The sequence below is a fragment of the Parasteatoda tepidariorum genome, chromosome 2, assembly GCF_043381705.1.
Source record: "Parasteatoda tepidariorum isolate YZ-2023 chromosome 2, CAS_Ptep_4.0, whole genome shotgun sequence".
Classification (NCBI taxonomy): domain Eukaryota; kingdom Metazoa; phylum Arthropoda; class Arachnida; order Araneae; family Theridiidae; genus Parasteatoda; species Parasteatoda tepidariorum.
Window position 1 is genome coordinate 8,781,874 of NC_092205.1, and position 23,106 is coordinate 8,804,979.

Genomic DNA, 23,106 nt, shown 5'->3' on the forward strand with positions numbered 1-23,106 from the left:
TTAGTGTATGTTTATTTATTAGAAATAAACACAATTAGTACTTAAAAAAGTATATTTAGATAAGGATAAGTCGAGATAACTTTTTATACAAAAAATTGTAGCAATATAACATTCATTGTTGGTTGCTTTGAGTTAAATTCTAATGTCTGTAATTAGTTGTTATAATTTTAAGATGTTTATCATTTAATTTGAAATCTGCTAATATATTTACGTTATACAGGAAGAATTTTATTATTTTCTCAGTATATTAGATTCGAACTAAATTATTTCAAAATATAATAAGTAGTTTCAGCTAAACTTAACGAAAAAAAATTTTTTGGTTTTTTTAAGTAATAGCCAGTGGGCAAAGATATCTGCTTATTATGCCTCTCTAATTACATAAAATTTTGAAATCTTCCAAATTATATGAAAATAATATACGTTTCAATAATAAGGAATTTAATAACCTTTTTTGGCTACGCTTTTAAATGGGTTTATAATAAAAAATAAGCTAGATTATATTTAAAACCATTTCAACATTAATTACTAGTCAGTTGTTTTGTTTTTATGTTTTTAATGATCATGATTTTAATTTGAATTATTATGCTTTTAATTTAATTTTAATTATTATGCTTTTAATTTAATTTTAATTATTATGCTTTTGATTTTAATTATTACGATTGTGATTTTAATTATTAGAAAATATTTAGGAATTTATTTAATTTTTTTTTTTTTGATTCAGTACTTTTTGTGAACTAAATGACGTTTATTAGTTTATGGGAATGAAGTTAGTTCATAAGAAAAAAATCATTTTTTCTTCAGATAAAAAATCTTTAGGGAGTTAATTTTCTGAATTCGGACATTCTTACAAACTAACTTATTACATTTTATAATCACTTGTTAGTCTTGTTCTTTTTGTTTTTATCTTCAGGTGAAATTAAGAGAAAATCTTTAGACATTGAATTTTTTTCATTCGTTCGTACTTATGAATGAATCAACTAATTACATTTTATAATTACTTGTTAGTTTTGTTCTTTTTTTTTTACTTTCTTTATGAATTCATTTTAATATTTTTATTTCGATGATTCTTATTAACTAACTTACCAAGTTTAATTTATAAGAACGGCTCTTATTAATTAATAAGAAAAAAGTTCGTTTAAAAAAAAAATTCTTGAAATGGAACATTTTTACGAATTCATTTAATTTCTCCTTAGTTTTGTTTCTATTGTTGATTTTTAAATCTTAAAGCATTCAATTCATTTATTTCAATTCTGCCATTCTTTAACGATTTTTAACTATAATTATTATTTTTAATATTATCAATTCATAGATTCAATTTCTGTGACTAATTGGTCACCCTGCTTATCCCTTTTTTTTCTTTGACATTTTGGTAATTATACAAATTTTATTTGGTACACTGTTCGAAATTTATAGAAAAAATGGTTAAATAACAATTTGTTTAATAGTTACCTTAACGTATTCAAACAAATCTGTCAATCTCATGAACAGGGGTTCGATTCCCAACGTTGACATCGCAGTATTTCCTCCACTCTTTTCAACTCACGAAGCGTTTCCAGTGTCCTGCAATTTGGGGCCCTGGAATATTAGAATACGATACTCTTATTCACGCGTAGATAGCAATATTCTAAAGCTTCTTATTACAAAAAAAATCTAGTATTTCCTCTTACGATAGGTGAGATAAGCTAATTAAATCGCATTCCACGGTTCATTTAATAAAACACAACTCAACTACAACATAACCCCAATGCCCATAACCTAACGAAAAACTCAAATTCAATGTTCAGTTAAATTTCTTAATTTCTTTTTTTACGGTTTTGGAACCATGCTAGTTATGAATGGTTAGTGTAATTAATTTAGTGTAATTAAATGTATCATTTCGCGACTTATTTTCTCTTTATAACTTCTCTTATACTTATTAAGTTACAGTGTTTATCACGCTTTATAAAGGCTGTTTTTCGAAAGGTTCCGTCGTAGTATGAAATGATCCTTTTTTTTTGCAAATGATATACTATTTTTATAAAATTGTTGTGAGTTGCAACTGTTAGGTCAAGTTTAGGTTTATCTAAAGTCAGCTCTGTCTATGCTTATTTTGAAAAGGGCGCAAAACGTCAATATGATGGAAAGTCAAATTTTGTTAAAATTGAAAGCGTTTGTGATCTAATTTTTAAAAAAAAAACTTATTCCAATGCTGCATTACTTGGGCTCATAGAAAGAATTTAAGGACACCCGGAGCACATACTTTAAATTTTTTTTGAAAAATTGCCTTTTTGTTTTGCTAAATTTTAATACTGTTGTACCATGTCCAAAAAATTCTTACAAATAATTTTTTTTTAAATGGATGTATCTAGTTTTTATGTCTAAATGACATAATTACCTCATTTAAGCATAAAATTTATTACTTACTTTGTTATAGTTTATGTCTACATGGCATGATGTAACAACGCTCGATATAAGTTAAAATCATATTTTTTTACACTATCCGAAAGATATTATTTTCATCCTTTTTTTAGCAGTAAAAAAGCTCACGAGTTTTGAGATTCTTATGCCCCAGACCACATTAAACAGAAAAATTAATAATTAAATTTTACTTAAACAGAACCGATTTCGAAAATTTCGGCAATTTTTTTTTCTCTCTCTCCTTATCAGCATTAAATTATTATAAGAAAAACTTATATGCGTGTAATGCTCTCCTTGTTAGGGGAAACACAACACAAGGGATATTTATTCTCCTGGCTTTTTCCCAAAACAAATCAAAACAGGAAATGAGCTTGTTCCGCGAATCCAGCTGATGCTAAAAAGAAGTCTTTGGGTTCCATTCTGATTCACTTTCTCTGCTACTTTGCATGATTGTCAAATAAAGACAATTCCATTTATTGACAGCTAGAAAAAGTTAAGATGAGCTAATATTTTTGGTGAATTAGCGGATTAAAATAATTTGTTTTAAGGTTTCCCAACCATTATGGATAATTCTTGTTTCGATATAAATATACCTTTGAGAAAACCAGTGGTGTAAATAACACCCCCGCAAACCGCTGCAACCGCATGATTCAGAAATAATTCACTATATGATAGGGGTGCGCAACCTGCAGCTCGAAAGCTTTTGATGTGCCGCCCGTGGCAGCTCCTGAACATAATATTATAATATATATATTATAATTATAACTGTCGTTGAACAGCCGACCCAATTTTGGGTTTACTACTAATGTTCAATTCCGAAGTCTTTTCATTTTGAACCAATGCAGAAAACGAGGAAACTTCTGGATCAGTACCCCCAGAGGTATCGATTTGTTATGGGAACATGGAGGACTTTGTGACACGACGAACGTGCGTGTGTGTAACGTGCATTAGTCACCATTTACTGCACGGGGAGTCTTCGGCCGACGGGGATCGAACCTGAACATAATAATAATGAAACAAAAAAAAAATATTATAATTTGTTTTGGAAAATAAAGTAACAAAAAATCCGAAATTGTTTAGATTTAAATTTCGGAAGCGCCAAATTTAAATCAATGTATTTTTTCGATCGCTTTTTTCGGTGATGTATGAATTTCTGTAGTTTTAAAAATCCCAATATTTTTAATACGGCAAAATTATGATGCTTGAATTTCGAATTTTATTTATCACTTTTGTCGTTTTTTGTGTGCATTATTTTATATTTAATCCAAGTGACTTTTCAATGTTGCTTTGGGAGGCTATAGTGTCGGATTTCCACGTGTTTATTCAATAAAATTTCGATCTTTTCATTACGATATTATAAAGACTCGCGAATTTCGAATTGTGAAAATAGTAATTAATTTTTACGTGCTTTATTTGTGTCTACCTTCAATGGGGCATATTTTGCCCCAGGCTCTTTAGGTCTAATTTTTTTTAATAAGAATCTTACAGATGCGTACTTATCTTGTAAGTTTTAATTTCCTTGGCATTCTAATTAAAAATAATTATTAGTTTTCTTTCAACAACTTGTAGGCTCTGTACCCTGCTCGCCCACCCCCATAATTGTTTCTTATTCATCATTCTTTTTTCCCAAACGTCATTTCCTAAAGCATCGATATTTTCCTTAAAAATATAGAACATCTTATTTTTAAAATGCGTAATTATTATATCTTTATGTAAGAACATTTTGTTAATATATTAATCATATCGAAATCGACGTTTACCTTCATTTGAAAATTAATTATCAATATTGAAAAAAATTAATCAAAGGAAATGCAGTCTGTGGGGGGGTCAAAAAGAAGAAATAAATGAGAAAGAATTTTATTCGTTCGGTGACGAGATTCAAAATAATTTAAGCAGGGAACAGTTTTTATCGCTCTTTATTAAGTTTTTTTTTTTTTTTTTTTTTTNTTATGAAGTTTTTTTTTTTTTTTTTTTGAAAATTTCATTATAAACGTTAAGATTTATGTCCAACAGCACGTATTCTCTCTTTCTAGTTTTTGGTATTTTTTTAACGCGAGCTTATAAAATAAAGATCTCGTGTGGGAAAAATAAATTTCATATAACATTGATAAATTGTCAATATTTAAAAAAAAGTTTGAAGAAAATTGCTCTTTTACCACGTCAATGCCACTCTGTAATGGCATTTCAGCGGGCTACAGATCAACAATACTTATTATTATTATTTCCTTACAAGTTTAACAGTTAATAATTTTCGAAGTCAAAGTTGGATTTGAAATTTTTCTGTCGTACCCCAGGTACTTTTTTCGATACACCCTCATAATTTCAAATTTCGAAGTTATCTAGATTTTGTGCAGTGAAACACAAAATGTAAAAAATAGAAGAAATTCTCGAGAAAAGTACTTGAAATTTCAATAACTTTCAAACAAATTGGAATTAAAAATATGTGTTTATAATAAACAAATATATTGTGTTTAGCATACCGAATTTCAACTTAGTAGTTGCATTTCTGCGGACTCTAGAGCTACTGCCTATAAGGTATCTTTTTTTCCTTTACAAGTTGTTCGACAGCTAATACTAACACCCATGTGGTATCGTTTTTCCCTACAAGTTTAACAGCTCGAACAGTTTAACAATCGAATGTTACATTTCTTTTTTATTCTATTCCACTCCCTGTACATTCTTCTACACAACCTCATAATTTCAAGTTTCTAAGTCTTATAGTTTTTGCATCGAAAAACAAATTTAGCAGTAAGTGCTAACCCGAAGTGGCTTCGGCGGAATAAATGTACCACTCATTTAGTTCATTTGTAATATAAGTGTAATTACTACCAAAACTTTGAGAGTTGCCAACAATTTTGAAATATGCCAGGAAAATAAAAGTTTTAATTAGATCAATATTAATTTTCATTCTTATTATTTAACTTGAACGATTGTTTAAGTTTTTAATAACAATACGGTGTAGTTTGTTATTTTTGTAATTTTGCGTAACTGTTAATAAATATATTTAATATATGTAATTATTAATCTGTGTACGTACTTTGTTTGTTTTTAATTTATTTAATTTTTTATTCTATTATTGAAGAAAAATAATTTAATTTGTCTTTTGTTTTATTTAAATTCCTTATTAAAATTTATATGTCTTTTATATTTTGTCTTCATGTTTTTATGGGCAAAAACAATAAATCTATTAAGTGAAGTTATAAAAAAAACTCAAATTTCCTTCTTTATCAGTTCTTAAATAAATCCCAATTGAAAATTTCGGACACAATTTAATTTTTATTCTTCGTACTTTATTTCTTTTAATCTACTTCAATCTTAAATGCCCTTTTCAATTGCATGAAATTCGACTTGCGTTCCAATATGAAACGCCATTCAGAACTCAGATTAGCAGCAATTGAACCAAACGATCACAAACGTCAGAAATTCATATTAATGCAAATCGTTTTCACTTGAATACTTCCTGGAATTGTATACTGCTCTTTTTTCTCCCCTACTAAATAGTCAACATTAGTTTAACTGTTCCTGCATCGTTTTATATAATTCTAAACCAATTAGGGCAGGTGTAGAGGGAAAGGCGTGATTAATTTTGACAGATACTTCACGTTGCAAATGAAGAATGGGAAAGTAAATCTATTTGCATTTATTTCTTTTTTTGGAGGGAAAGTTGCATTCGCGTTGTCGGAATCGTCTGATTTTTACTAGCCTTGTTTCTCGAAAATGCAAGCGATAAATGAATGAAATGTTTTATGTGAAATATATAGCTTTAAATACTTGTTTTCTAAGCTCTATTTTTTATTATTTGTTTTCAGGTAAGTTTATTATTTTTTTAATTAAAGATATTTTGTCCCTAATTTGACTGCTGTTGTGTTAAAATTTTTAACCTAAGTCTTATAGATAAAAGATAATCGTGAAAAAAGTTAAGACTTTATTGTAATTAGGAATCATTAAATTAAATGTATAAAAAAATTATATCTAGCTAACGATATATACTTGCTTTTATTTTTTCAAAAAATGAATAAAATCAATATTTTTGTATTTTAAACATTAAGTGTTTTTTATTCCAAATATCCGGACAAAAATAATAAGCTGTTAAAAAAATATTCTTGTCACAAAATATTAAGATTTAATTTGCAAGTATTGTTCTATGTAAATAAAATAACTATTATGTACCTTATGAAACTTATGTTCATTAAATTAGAATTTTGATACATTTTGTATTCAGATACTATTGTGATATTGTTAAAAAGCAATCTTAAAAAGGGGTAAAAAAAATTTTAATTTTTTTGTTCCTACGAGTTTGTTCTTAAAGAACAATAGAAAAGAGTTTTTTATTTATTCTTTTTAAATAAAGCAAAATCCTTGGGAAAAACATGATATAAAAAATCTTTGAAAATGGTTGTTTCTAGAGACGGCGGTGGTTTTCTGGCACTGTTCCTGAAACCTACCCAAAAATAGTCGTTTTTGGCTCTTCGCTCAGTCTGGCTTAGGACGCCTTCTTTACCAGCTGCTCTTTCACCAAAAAGAAGCAGCGAGAATTGAAAATTAAGAAAAAAAAGGTAATCTACTTTCTGTAGGCCTTGAAGGTTTATGTTTATGTTTTCTGCTGAAGGGAAAGCTTTGTTATTTGTCGGTGAAAAAACCGACGGGAAAAAACAGTACGTTGGGTATCTAGGTTAGGTAAATATGTAAAGTTTAAACCCTAATCTCCCTGCAATTTAACCGGAAATTAGTTTTAATTATTACGAATTTTATTTTAAGGAACAAGACAAAAATTAAACAAGGAGTGCAGAATGAAATTTGAGAACTTTTTGATGCAACTAATCCGCATTTCGTTATAAGCCACTAAAATCTTCCACGATTAACCCCCACGGCATTGGGTTTCTAACCCATGATCTGTCTACCACTGATGATACTTAACGTTATCAGTGACAGTCAAGAGCAGAATTCCTATTAACCAGCCGTCTCTAGAATTCGAACCTGGGTCACTTCATTGTGAGGCGAATGTTCTATCGCTTGATCCACCGCGGCTCCAGACTCTTCTGTCATTATCGTAACATTGTTTTAGCTAGCAGATTAGTAAGTTATTACCTGAATATCAAGTCCCCCGCAACTTTTAACTGTTGTTTAAAGCCGCAAGCATCAGAAAAAGAGTCAAATTCAAATTTACTAGTTGTGTTTAGTTAAAATTATCTTATGTTTCGCGAGAAAATTTATTTCAAAATTATGAAACTATAAATAATTCTGGGGGAAAAAAAAGAAACATAGTTCTTTTATATAAGAATAAGGTACGGCATCGCACGCTTGATTACGCATGCACGAATTTCGTGCATCTACAAGAATAGAGGGCGTCCCTGCACACATTGTTTCATTAAAAAAATAATTGCAATTACTCGTTTGTGCATTCCAGTGTATTTTTTAATTGTTTATTTATTGCTTTACATGTTCGTAATTAGGAAATTCCATTATCGTGGACAACGCTTAATGAATGCTTTTAAATTAGCTTTACAAATGAAGATATATTAAGTTTGTTTTTAAGTCTTCATTTATTTGTTTTTATTTTCTAGTAGTTCAAGGTTTTTAAATGATAAAAGAAACGTGAGTTTATCTTCATTGCGAAAATATATTTTTGCACCTTTTATAAAAGACATCTATATAAATGAATATTTAATATTTATATTTACAAAGTAAAGTAATTGCTTATCTTATTTAATTAGATGTCTTTTTTGTTTCCTTTATTAATGTTCAACTAAAGCGCACAATAGTAAATTATTATTTAGGTTATTTTATGAATTTGATTTAAGTTCATGTGGCATTTTAGCATTTTAAAGATATATTATTTTCTCTAATTTGTTATTTCATTTTTAATTAAGTTATTAATATGTTTTTAACTGTTTTACGTTTCTACTCAAAATTGTAAATAGTATTTTAGAACTTCACTAGTCTTCACTCAAAAAACCAATCTCAACACTTAATTTGTTAAAAAAAATCTTGGAAGTTTTCAGTTTAAAGTTAGTCAAAATATTTTAACGAAAATTTTAAATTCTGTATTTCAGTCTTTTCGTATAAATTTGCAACCTTTAAATTATTAAGGTTTATTCATATTTTCATATTAAATAATATTTTTCACTCTAATCAAGTCTATTCAATTTATTTAGATTTAAAAAATAGTATTTGCATTCCCTTTTTAAAAGTAAAAATTAAATATTATTCATTAAAAAAAGGCAAAAATATTAAGTACAAATGTAAATTTCATTTGTATTGAGACTTTGTTATCTACTAAAAACTGTTATTAACTTTTAGAAAGCATTGAAAGAAATAACGAAGCACGTTTTTATCACATTAAAAAATAATGTCAAAGGTTCAATCACATTGGAAAATCATCTCAAAGTTTTAATCACATTAAAAAATGATGCGAAGTTTTAATCATATTGAAAAAAATGAAGATATATCTCACTTTCCACATTATTAGAAATTTCTTAGCCGTATTGAACCATAATATCGTTCAAGTATACAACAACCTTAATTACGTTAAGACTGTTGCGGTTGTGTTGTGTAGAGTGACTGCCGTGAATAGTGGTAGAATAAAAGACGCATTAAGGATTGCATTATTAAACTACATAAAATTATCATCTAACATGCCTTTCATTTTAAATTTTTAAATAATCAAATGACAAGAGCATGGATATAAAATGTACGAAAAAATTATGTACTAAATGAGTTAATAATTTTAAGGATAAACATGCAAAGAAATTGAATCACAAAATATTCAATTACCATATCTTTGAAAATTATCTTGTAAGATTCTTTTATTCACTTTTTTTCCTTTTTTTCTAAATCCACCCCTCCCCTCTCTTGCACTTCTATTTCCACATTTTTTTTTTTTACTCAATTCTCTGTCTTATTTATTCGACTTTCTTTTCATCTCATCTAAATTCTCCCTTACATTCCAGGAATCCTTTTTTTATTTTTAATTGTCCTACAAAAATCCATCCCCTTATAAGTTAAAATGCAGTCATCTTAGGTTATAAAAGCTAAGATCCAATCAAAACTAGATATCTTTAATCTATCCTTCGTTAAAAGGGAAGATCAATAGTCCACTTCATTAAACTGCTGGTCAAAGGTTATCCTAAACCCCCTAATCGGAACTTTTCTGAAAGATTGACCGGAATCATAAAAACGTCGTCCCGCAGTGGACTGATCGTTAAGACACGGTTCCCAGCAGATCACCGAAGTCAAGCATCACTGGCTACGGTCAGTGTGCGGGTGGGTGACCACTTGGATCAGCCTGCGTAGGGACCGAGGGTGTGCGGTATGGGTCCTCGTTAAACTGTGCTACCGTAAAGTGCTCGACTTCACGCGCAGGTCATCGGGCTACCGAAGCGGGGGTGCCATCCCCTCCGCAGAGGATCAAAATTGTGATGGCATGTCTTCGGATCATCCTCCGGGATGTTTCCCAGACCGTCGCCAATAGCCCATTGCGCAGCTCTAGTGCGACGTAAATTAACAACAACAACATAAAAACGTCTGCCCAAGCAGATAATTCTAAAAACAAGATAGGACCGGATAGGACCAATTTAGAAAAACAATAGAATTAAATAAATATTAAATTAAATAAGTTAAATGAATGCATATATTAAGTTACGATACAATTAAAGATATCGCAAAAGTTAAACTACGTTTTCGTATGACACATTTATATGACCTGTTCAGCATGCCAAATTTCAACTCTGCAGTTGCATTTCTGCGGACTGTAGAGCGGATCGTATGGTATTCTTTCCTATAATTTTAACAGCTAGTCATTCTCGAACTAATTTCAGAATGTTAAATTTTACAAAAAATTCGCAACAATTGAACCAACTTATCGTATCACACACAATAATATAATATTCATCTTGACACGTAGCATGTTTCAATTTACCTTATTCAAGTTGGAATGAATTTGAACCGTTGTAATGGTTCACCTTGCCGGTTCAATGTTGAACCAATCCTATTGAGAGTGTCACTTAACCAACACTATCCGTGACATTTAAAGCATTTCACTTCTTAATAAGAGCATAGAAATGCTTTGACACTAATGTATCATTTACTAAATATGCACATTTAAATTAATATCGAAATTCTTGTCTGCTCATACGCTAAAATGCGTCGTTTTAACTATCTTCTTTTACTACAACATCTGCCCCATATCCATCCTTTATTGGATGTACACATGTTTTTATAATCCGACACTTATGTCGTCCTTGTCGAATAAAATATTCCAGTGCCCACCCCTTCCATATGCCTCCATTATTCGATCGTCTGATAAGGGTCCGATTACAACCTGTTACATCAAAAAAGCTGATGGGATCGAATGCTTCGAAAAGGATCGTCATCGCTATGAAACGACATGTCAGTAATATGATATCGGTCAGTCAGCTTCGCTTGTTCCATTATGCGAATGAATAGTCAGTCCCTGGGAGTCATTAAAACATCTTTCTCTCGTGTTGACAGTCATTATTTAATGTAGTAAATAATGAGTGGAAGAGGTATGCCTGATTGATATCAGATGACTCCATTAACATATGTGTGATGGAATTTAATAGGGAGCAGCAAGCTCAAAACGTTGATTAGAGATGGCCTTAAAAGTTCTTACGAAACAAAGCGTTCCATAGCAAACATCTGTTGTAATTGAAGTTTTTAATTTCTTGTATAGCTTATACGTTCATTATTGTTCAAAAAATAACACTATTGGTTATATACGGTGATTTATTCTGAATTGCTTTAATGTAATAGTATTTTGCGAGGTACCTGCCTCGCGGCACTTGCCTCGCACTCATCGAAAAATATTTGCCTATAGGCAACGGAGGTATGATGTCGAGAACTATAAAAATAACGCTTGGAATGGCAGTTTAATGAAGACCTGGAAATTTCAATTTTTAGTTGGTAGCCCTCTAATAACTTAGTAGCCACTTAATTCTTCGGTGACCGACATCGATTTACATTTAATAGACACTTTTTGCAAACCTTTTTTTCTTTTTTTTGCTTCTATTAAATTATATTTTTACCAAAAAAATCCACATTAGAAATCATCTACGACTATAGAAAGTTAATTCAACAATAAAACTCAAACAAATATGTAAAACAAAAAATTAGTCAAACATAATATTAAAGAACTTTATGCAAAAAAATTTGAAGAGGCAAAATACATTTAATGTTACCGTGAATAACAGAAATCAAGAGAATGTCGACTTTCACAGGCGAATGTCAACAATCACAGAGTTGCACCGACCACAATGCTGACGTAAAATATCCTCAATGGTTGACGGATCACGGGTTAGAGTCCCTTTGTCGTCAGGCTAACAGTGGGAGAGTTTTGTGGTTTACTTCTCCGTGTAAAGCAAATGCTGGTTAGTTCCATAAAAAAATCCTTCATGCAGGCAAATTTTTCCCTATATTTGATCCAGGAGTTCCCTTGTCCCCTGAATTGGATATTTTTCACAGGAGCGTACATAGACTTAGGTGCGCAACCACCAAGATTTGTAAGTGCGTCCTATCTTAGACTTACCGTGAAAAATTTAAAATTATAATAAACAAAAACACTGTGGTGAAGAGATAATCGGATATTTGTAATCATCAATTTTTAAAAGAGCAATTAGTTTTAAATATTTGAATAATTTCTTTAAATGTTTGAGATTTTATGCTGGAACGCATTTCAAATGGGGCTAACTTAGTAGGGAGCGAAACAAGCATGGTTAGCAAAGCAGGCCATACAAGATTGCATACAATCTTGGGGGGTTGAGGAGCGTCAGCGAACAGAGGGTGTAACCCCTGTAGTTATTCACTTTTTTTTATTTTGCAGATTGTAAACTGTAATATTTACAGTAAGTCAAATCTACGCACTACAATGTAAAAAAAAATAATAAATAATCAGAACATGTTTGTGCGTGAAACTTTTGACGTATTATTTTAAAATAAAGGATGCTTATATAATATAAGGTTATTCTTTACGGTATCTAATTCACAATAACTTTTTACGATCGGAATTTCATATGACTATACATCATAATCCATCATTTCATTACTGCGGAAATTCTATTGCTGCTATTTTTTTTTCTTTTGTTTTTGTTCTAACCATTGTGATAATTCTCACGGCTGTCGCACCTTTGATAAACACTTCAAGAACATTTATGTGCTTCCATCAACACAAATATTCGAAATGAGAACGTTCTCAAACACTTCTTGGGGTGACTAGATCGCCGATGGTCAGGACCTCCTATAGGGATTTCTACGCGGGCGGTGTTTTTCAGGGGATGTCCATAAATAATTTTTGTGTAAAAATTGTTCAGGTCAATAATGTTGGATGCAATGGTGGCACTCTATTATTTGCCCATACTGTAGGTTCCTGTTAACTTACATTGTAAAATATTTACATGAGAACGTAAAAAATGTACTATTAAAAAATAGTGCCCGTCTTTTTTATTTTCTATTTTTTTAAAAATACATTCAGGAGAGTAGTTTATAGTTTTTGTTTCATAATCATACTCTTATAAAACAAACATGCGTACAGTATGCAAAATAAAAAACTGACCATCTTAAATAACTTTTGAACTAATGATCGGAGCTTAACCTTTAAGGACTGAATCTTAATGGTTCGAGAGCGTGACCTCAAACATGCGGATTCGGATTTCTGACTCCCAAAATGTTGGGGGCTAGCCGCAATCTTTGAAATATAGTGTAATGTGTGGTAAAATAAGTATTCCAGGATTGGAAATCTAATATTTATTAAATCTTCTAATTTCCACAACACACAACAATCAGACAAATCATCAAATAAGATAAAAATTGATTTCGAACGAGAGAACGTTCGAAAGCAGTGTTCCCATTCTCACATCTCGGATCCAACTCAACATCTCATCGCCTAAAGGCCACCACTCGCCAAGACAAGCGCGCCTAACTCTCACAGGAACTCTAAATGTTACAAATTATATCTTTTTGTGTATTTCCTTAAAAATTTTTTTTTATTAAAATGGAGAGTTGACGAAAATTGAAATCTTACAATAGTTTCCATAGTTTGGTCAGGAGAGCGATCCAAAGTTTGTTGATCCAAAGTGCATTTTTTTGCACGCTGTACCTAATAAGAGTGGTATCGCAGATAAGTATCATATGGCTGAGGTGTCGTTAGATAATTTTAAATGTCGTAACAATGCTGATACTTGGAAAAGTTTCGGAAATCCTGGCTTAAATTATTTCAGAGTTGTTTCGAAATATACAAAATCGGAAATAAACATCCAATTTTCGACTTTTTCCCTGCCTAAACTGTTGGGAATATATTTTCTAGATTGCAAAAACCAAAAAGGTACATAATTCAGTTTAAGTTTGTTTTTGTTCCGTACTGTGTCCTTAAAAGATTGAATTCTTAAAAGATTATCTACATTAATTATTTAGCACAGTTAAGGGCCATACCACTAAGATAGCATTTTTGGCCAAAAGTTATGAAGGTTTTTTTTCATCTTCTTTTTACTGTACACTGCACAAAAGTATATATAGACCCACATTTAGTTTGTATCAGATCATCGTTTATTCGTTATATTCCAAAACTGATTACTTACGAAAAGAAGAAAAAACCATGTAGACTTTTACCGTTAATATTCTTGGCTCGCCAGAAATTGTATCTATACATAAATGTATCTATTATGTATCTATATCCCCCTATTTAGTATGTATCTTATATCGTCCTTTTTTTTTTCTATGTAATATGAATTCTCCGGAACTAATCACTTAAAAGAAAAATCACTTAGTCAAACTTTTATCGGGTATTTTTAACTCGTTCGAAAACTCGCTCTGATGAAGAGTTAGGGTTAAGGGAGTTAACCAAACAGTTTTTTTTTATGAATCCAATTGCAATGATGCACCATGCGCCACACCCTCGAAATTCTACTTTACCTTCGACTCCCCCAATAAAGAAACCGGTGATTACGAAAAGAAAGATTTCCCAATGTTCTTTATATAAAATTCTTTTATTCTTTCTTTCATCGTTATAGTTTGTTCTCTCTTTTCTTGTGGAAGGTTAACACCCATTTTTCTTTATTTTCTTTTGATGGTATCATCTTGCAAACCTTTTTTTTCATTTATACTGTGCTATTTTTTATCTGCTATGTTGTTTCTTCGGCATGGTGGCGTATTAGATGATGAATGATGCTATACGAGATTGAGAATTATGATAAAAATCGTTATGAATATGATTTATTAAAAGCTTCTAAATATACCCTTTAGTATGAATCTCCTCCTCGAAATTTATAAAGCTTCAAAAATATCCCAATGTTCTACGAATTTTTAATTCAGCCAGTTGGGGCTATAAATCTTGCCATAAAGTATAAAGCAATTTTGATCTATTAGAATTTTATATAAAAGCGATAGTTTTGAAGAGATGATGAGGAAATTATTTTGATATTGTTAATATCGCATGCTTATAAAATCATATTATTTTTATCATTTTTGAATAATATTTTAATACTTAAATAAAACACCAGATATTTTATTGGTAACAAATTATTCTATAGCTACTTGTAGAACTGTCTTTAACACACATGTAGTTAATGAAATTAGAAAACTTGTTTTTCAAGATCTAAATTTTAAAAATTTGTTCATGTTTCACTAAAAAAAGTTCTAAAAGTAACTTTTAAAATTTCTAAGCTCGTTTAGTGAAATATAGTTTTTCGCTTAACTATATTAAAACTGAAATATAACGCATTTTAACGCAATCTTTGACAAATATGAAGAAAAAATAAGCAGCTATTATAAGAAACATGTGGTAATAGATTGTTGCTTGTTCATGAAAATAGCCATCAAAATACTAAATTGGTGACACCACTATTAACCCAAAAAACTATTCGCGATGATTTTACTTGAGCTTTCTTGACATTAAGAACTAAAACTAAACTCAGTGGCTCGACAGCCCAAAGAGGGCAAGGCCTACTGTGCCCATCTCAGTTTTCTTGACCTTGGGCTCTGGGGTGCAGGAGCAGGTGTTCCGATCAGGTGGTCAGCCAAACGCGGAACCCCCAGTGTTTAGTTCCCAAGCATGCTTGGTACTCATTTATCGATCCACTGAAGGGATGAAAGGCTGAGTCAACCTTGCCCGGCCCGAGGAGCGAACCAAGGACCTGTGGCACGACAGCGCGAAGCGCTACCGCTCAGCCACCGGGCGTCCTTGACATTAAGAACCAAAGATAAATAATCATTAAAAACCTGCCATAAACACCTAGGTTAAACTAAGTTTTTATTAATTAGAATTGTAAGCTAAAATAGGAATCGTCTGCAATTTAAATTGCAACAGTGCGTAATGGTAATTTTAAGAGAAAATTCGTTTTTTTTTTTCACTTTTCCCGCATGAACGTTCGCGGTAGAATGTTCTATAATGTCTACAGACCTTTCCCGCGTTTTGAACTATCAGTATGCTAAATTTTATCGCTCTCGGTCGGATTGTTTAAGAGTTTATTAAGGACAGAGACATTATAATATTATATATAAGTTCTTACGGGATACAATACCAGTGGCCGGACACATTTGACCTGCGGGCAGCTAGTGATAACTTAAAATTAAAATCAGCCACCATTACAGGATAAGTTAAAGCAAATGATACCAATTCGTTTCACTCTTTGAATATCGAGGTAGCGACTTTTCCATTGCAAACCTTACTCTCAATTATCATTTTCTGGAAAGAAAAAAAAAGAAGCCTATTTGGCGATATTAACATTCTTAATGAAAACTATCTTATTCCACTAAACACGAAAACGACCGCTTCTTAACCTTGAGAGAGTTCTTTCAACCAGATTTCAGAATTAATTTTAATCACCCGAGGATATTATATAGTGAATCCGAATTCATTATGGTTCGTAAAATCAAATGTATTGTATGTAATTCTTCGATTACTGATTTTTTTTTCTTTCTTTTGATGAGTTGCTTTAAACTGTTCTTTTCATAGTACCAGATGATGTATCTTTTGCTCTTAAAATATAGTTCTTGGTTTGAATTTTAGTTTTTGTTTTTAAAGAATGATTATACAACTATTTTTAATGTGAAGATTTATCGGTAAAATTTTTGCAATATGTTTACATAATGCATTTAATTATAACATGCATGGGTAAAAGGAGATCCTGAATTAGTGCGATAATTAATGCCACGTGTAATTTACTGTTGAAAATGTATGACATTTTCAAGCAATAATACACTGAGTAAAAAAGTACCGTCAAAACTATAGTTCGTTCACCAGGAGTTGGCACTTGGCTCTGCCTTCATCACGTGGTATCCGACGATACTATTTTGCTATTTTTAGGAGAAGGCTGTGAACAATTCTGAACAAGGTTGCTATTTGGTGATCGTATGACAAAAATATTTATTTCGCATTTGCATTTTTTTTAACATTAAATATTTCATAAATTTCATGATATTTCTCTCTTTTGAGTGAATAGTTTGTCCTTTTTGAGATATTTTACTAGGAAACAGTTTTTAAATTTAAAATATATTTAATTAGCTAGAGTAACGATAGGTATAATAGCAGATAATGAAGCCAAGTAAGTGACTAAAAAAGAATTCACTGTTGGCGTTTGGCGCGCATTAAGGGTTGTCTGCCCCCGGTTAATTGAACTCTGCGTCCGAAGAGATGGAGCCAAGCGCCAACTCCTGGTGAACGAACTATACCAGAAGATGGCAAAATTTAAGGTGTACCAAAAAGCACGTTATTTTTTACCTAAATGCTTTGATAATAATTTTGGTTGAATTAACAATAAAATATTGTTTTATAACGAGTGTTAAAATTTAGTAAAAGCGGTAAAATGTGTTAATTTTATCATGACAACTTAGAGCATGGTATGAAAAACATTTATTCGGTTAAATATACTTTTCAGTTTTGTATTCTTTCCAAGCGTGTAGTAATGAGAACTATAATTTTGGAAACCGAAATGAAAGGGTTTAAAAACCGTATAAGTTGGGTTTTATAACCAGAATTATGATTCCTTTTACCATAGATGTCTTAACCATACAGTACGGTAATTTGAGTAGTTTTTTTCTCCGTGTATATTAACTAATAAAACTACAATATTGATTGATGTATGCTATGATTTAGCTCTTTGATAAAATCACTGCTTTCTTATAATGCTTTTTAAAGAAACGCTTTTTATAGGAATGCTTAAAAATTTTTCTAAAAAAATATATATATACAATTTTTTGTGCATTCTTTTGAATATCAAAACTCGGAATATTGCGGAATGTATAAAAAGTCATTAAACTTTTCTTACGGAACAATTTAACCTATCTTTTAACACTTCAATATTAATAGTATTATAATAATAACGTTTTTTTTTATGAAAGGAGACGAATTCATTGTGCTCTGATTACACACCTGTCATGACCTCCTTATTAATTAACGTTTCCCTGTATTATTATGTATTCTATTAATTAATTATCAAATTGAAATTACTCACTAAATTAAACGTTACACCATGTATCTGTTGATGAGAATGATATTTCGTTAATCACTGTCATCCTGTTAATTCTCGACGTCCTGTAATATTATTAAATAAATGCTCGTCTTTTGTCCGTCATGAATCTTAATTCTGGTAGGTTGTTTTTAGAGTGCTTTCCAAACAGGTGTATACGATGAACGCATAACTGAGGAGGGTAATTAAGGGAAATTCATACCGTCACTACAAAAACAGGTGGTGTAATTAATTCCGAAACAGTTTGGGCGGAGTTGTTACCAAACAAAGGTATGATTACGCATTGACACCGCGCTTCAATGTGAACGTGCTGGTGCATTCATTTTGGAATAAAAATGGTTGATAAATATCTTTGTTTTTGCAAAATATTTCAATATATGTAACAGATACGAGCAAGAATTTATTTAAAAAACGAATTTTTATTTACTTATTGCGATTTCCATTTCCATATATCGAGTATATTCAGTGAGATAGAAGCTCTGTTAATGCATATTAAGGAGGGGTAAAATACTATACTCCCTATTTTTTGAGTGATTAAATAAAAAAAAGTAAACCAAAGCTTATTTTTATAATACAGGACCAGCGCTAAGCATTCGCCACCTCGCCAAATGCGATGAAATCGTAAATTTGGCTAATAGTACACCATGGATTAGTACACCATGGAATAGTACACCATGGAATAGTACACCATGGAATAGTGCACCATGGAATAGAACACCAGATTTTGGACGAAAGCATTGGCAAAGGAATTTTTTCACTGGAAGGAAAAATATATATAAAAAATCGTAAAGATATGCACGTTTCGAATATTAAAAAATAAAAGTATCAGATTAATATTTTGTATATTAATGTGATATTTCTTTTAATATTTGAATTTTTTTTAAATATTTTATACATTTGATACAATAAGGTGACCCAGTTTTGAATCCCAACGATGACTCGACGATGCGAAACACTGCTCCCGGCTCGCATCGACTACAGTGCTGATTTAAAATATCCTCAATCATTAAGTTAGAATCCCCTTTGCTGCTAAACTTTCTTGGTTTTTCCCTCCAAGTAACGCAAATGAGGGTTAGTTTCACCAAAAAGTACTTCACGAAGGCTAGTTTGTCCCAATACTTGATCCAGGAGTTCGTTCGCTTTCTGGATTGGGTTCAAAATTACAAGACTACGGAGTTAAACATTCGTAAACCCAAAAATTGGGTCTGCTGTTCAACGACGGTTATAAAATATAAGAAAAAAATTTTCTTGTATTCCATTATACCCTAAAAAACTTCGATTTTTACAATATCTTATGAAATGAGATTATTATTCGTATAATTTGATATCTCAAAGGCATATATCTTTAATACCAATTTTAGTTTTTTTTTTTCACGTCTACTTCTACTTTTACATTAAGTACCGTGCTACCTTTAGTAATCAAGACAGATAAAAAACGGCCTTGATAAAATGAATTATGTGTGAGCCACTCTATCATCTCTTCGTCTTATTTGCTTACTTAATCAACTCAGAAGAGAGCGCACTTTCAAATTAGCTTTCTAGCCAGCTTGGCGATAAAAATTTAAACCAATTTAACCTTGGGGGTTGGTTTGATATTCTAGTTAACTCTCTTCATTAATTGTCTGACCTTTATTATGAAGATACCGAAATAGATTCTTTTTAAAAATATTTAGAAACATTACATTCGAAACTGTTATTTTGTTTATAATCGCTGGTCGGTAAAGTGTTGATTAGTTACAGAAATTTTCGCCTTGAAGGTGATAATTTTGTGATAAGCTTCTGGACTTGAGAAAGAATTATCAATTATTCACGTGTGAATCTGATGTATTAATGGAGTAAAAAAAAAGGGAAAATAAAAAATGACTGTAGTAAGTGTTTTAGTTTTTTAATTTTATTTTAGAGCTTTAAATTTGTTTGATACAAATGTGACTTTTTAAAAATATGTTTAGTTTTGTATGTGTTAATGAGTAATTGAGTGACTATCGTAACATAATATCATAACTCGCGTATACGCCTCTGAAATGTGCTTAAAATAGTAGACAAATATTAATAGTAAAGTTCTATTCATTTATTTTATATGCTGTTCTCTTCATCTAATACTTTTTTTCGGAAAATTGTTTTATTTTATTTCTTTGATTGTAATTAAATATATAATGTATATTTATAATTATAATTATATATATATTTAATGTTTATTATATTTTATATATATAATATATTATTAATAATGTTGACAATCAAATAGTCGCTTTGGTAAATGTCTGAAATATATACTAGGTCTAGTTAAGTGTCACTGCCCGGTATTTATTTGCCCGGTATGCCCTACATTAATGTTTCTTTTAAGGTCAAGTGCCACTGCCCAGTATGCTTTTAACCGGTACTTCGAACACTGATGTTTCTCCTAATCTTTCTTGTTGCTGATGTTTACATTTTCTGGATTTAATATAATTCTAATTAATTATGCGACTCATCTAACCGAAATTACTGTAATCGAACAAAAAATGCAAGATTTCTTCCTAAAAATTTCTTTTCACCTTTTTTTCCCCGCGATTGAGGGACAGATATATATATTTTTTTCGGTAGAAAAAAAAACATTCGCCAATATTTGCCCTAAAACAAAATTTTTCTCGCCAATTTACGAATTTATCGCATTTGGCGAGATGGCGAATGCTCAGCGCGAGCCCTGCATTAGTGATGTTTTTTATCAGTTGTACAGTAAGGTGTAGTATATGAATCAATCAGCCCCAGGTGGAATTCTAAAATAGTATTTTGATAATATGTAACGTAAAAAATTATTAAAATTTCAATTTTAAAGATTAAGTATGAATTCAAATTAAGCCTTTAATAATTTAATGCTCTAGAATTATTTAAATATAAAGTTAAATTGACAATGTTTAACTTTAAAATTACAAAAACATTCTTAAAAATTCTAAAAAAGTTTTTTTTTTTTTTAAAAAAAAATACTATTACGTGATAAAAGAAACAAAGGTAAAAAAAAGATAAAAACAGTGTTCTCCCTAAGCGTTTTTAGAAGACCGACCCTCCCTACTTGCTCTTTTATATCTTATAAATGAGCCCTTTTTGTAAAAATAAGCTGCTATCCCTTAAAAACATTGCCTTTTTATTTTATTTTTTCAGGAAAAGGTTGTTCTCTTAACCATCTGTTTTAATGAAAAATCCACTTCTGATTTATTTAGTTACTGATAATTATTTAACTTCAATTATTTAAAAATTTTTCTTGTGTTGTCTAGTTATATAGTTAAAATTTACATGTTATTCGGCCTCAGAGATATTCACATCTTTTGCTTGGAGAGTATATTTTTTTCTTCAAATAAATGCATTTTATTTAAAAATGCACCTTTAAATGTCTACTTTCTCATAATTTTCCGTCTAAAATATAAAAAAAAAGCTTTCAGGTTGTTTATTAATTAATCCTTTTCTTTTAGTTTACTTTTTTTGAAGAAAATTTATACACCGAGATTGTCTTTTAGATTGACTTTATATTATTTTTCAGAAGTTTCAAATTTTTCTGTTACTTTAGATACTTGAATGAGAATTACTTCGTGAAATATATATTACCGTGAATGACCGAAATCAAGAGAATGTCGACTTTCGCCAGTGAATGTCAACAATCACACAATCGCTTTAGTGAATGTCCAAAGTATTTTAATATCTGCTGAGGTTAGATTAGGAGAAACATCAGTGTTCGGAGTACCGTTTAAATGCATACTGGGTAGTGGCACTTGACCTTAAAAGCATTGATGTAGGGCATACCGGGCAGTGACACTCACCTAGAGCTAGTACATGTTTCGGACATTTATCAAAGCGACTATGTGATTGTCAACATTCACCGTTGGAAGTCAACAACCTCTAATTTCGGTCATGCACAGTAACATATACTTATAAAATAGTATAAGAGAGTCATTTAAAAATTGAGGATCCAATTCAACTATTACATAATAATTCACATTTTGATAAATGTTTACGGTGGTGAGTGCCTGTTTCTGTGGTCAAGCACCCCTGCCCTTTTTTATTCCGTGAGAGAACATTGATAAATACATGTATAAAAATGTGTAAAAGTAAAACAGATAATGTGACAGGAAAAAATAAAATTAATAATTGAGCTCAACTATACTGTATCATCATTCCTTCGAAAAATGGAATTTTAAATAAAGCTGATTGTGCAATTATAATGAATTTTAAAAATTTATATCGTTTATGTCATTAAAAACTTTTAATTGCCTAATTATTTTTATAACTTTCACAGTTGGCAAGTAATATAAAGTGCACATACCAAACTTTAATGTTCGGAACTTTCTTCTTTTAAATGAAAAAAATAAGATTTTTTTTTTCAAATAAAAAACTCGTATGACCTTGATACATTCAATTTTATTTTGAAGTCACACATATTTTGTTGCTAACAGAACAACATGCCAACTTTCTTTTCACTTCGTAAATTGCAAATGCCCATAAATATCGTTTTCCGGAATGTTTTCTGAGTGACCCCCCTCGTCACCTTTAAAGTCGTCTAGCTGTTGTTTTGTTCTAACTGTGGTCACCTTTTCATGAAACCCAAATTTTTTTTTTCTAGCTTCGTTATTCAATATTTATGCTCTGTTTTCAAGTAAAAGCGTGAAGTTTTCACTTAAACTGGAATAGATTTACGTTTCTGTTTTAGAAAAGAATTCGAATTTTTATTGTTGTTTTCTACCTTTTCTGAAGAATCCCTGTCGTTCTCTCTCTCTACTGTTCTTCGTCTTCCTCGTCGTAAATTTCCCGCATTGCTTCTTGGAAAAGATCACAGCGTGCAGTCTTCGCACAGACCGTAATTTATTTACTACGAATTCGGAATAACGAAGTTTTTTGCAACCGCGCTACAATTCCAATTGGAAGTTCTTCAGCAGTCGCTCTGGTATCTCTATGATGCAGTTCGGATTCTTTATGATACTCTGCTGCAGACAAGGGTGCCGACAAAAAAATGATGCGTCGGTGCTTCTTTCGGGAAATGGCGACATTTACGACGACGAGATTGAAATGTTCGTGATTCAGGACTCCAGTCGTTGCTGTTCTGTACGTCTGTGACTTGTCAAAAATTCAAACTCAAGAGACAGTTTTGTCCGTTATTAGGATAGTAAATGGGTAGATGAGAATGTGATTGCAATTGAATTATAACTCCATATTGAAATAAAATAGTGTAGAAAGTAATTACGTCAAGTAGATTAATTTTTACTTG

The 23,106-nt window shown here is 30.8% G+C and overlaps 1 protein-coding gene across 38 annotated transcripts in view; it reads left to right on the plus strand.

Moving 5' to 3' along the window:
- Window positions 1–23,106, plus strand: part of LOC107456393 (focal adhesion protein tensin) — a 348,273-nt gene that overhangs the window by 174,150 nt on the left and 151,017 nt on the right. For 4 of the 38 annotated variants that reach the window (XM_043039860.2, XM_071177119.1, XM_071177141.1 and 1 more), the window contains exon 1: window positions 19,367–19,741. The exons of 32 other annotated variants lie outside the window; for them this stretch is intronic. In XM_043039860.2, coding sequence (XP_042895794.1) covers window positions 19,733–19,741 — 9 coding nt within the window. In that variant the 5' untranslated portion in view covers window positions 19,367–19,732. Of the gene's footprint in view, window positions 1–6,056; window positions 6,207–19,366; window positions 19,742–23,106 lie in introns of those variants that run through there. 2 more of the 38 variants (XM_071177130.1, XM_071177123.1) reach the window with 2 other exon arrangements.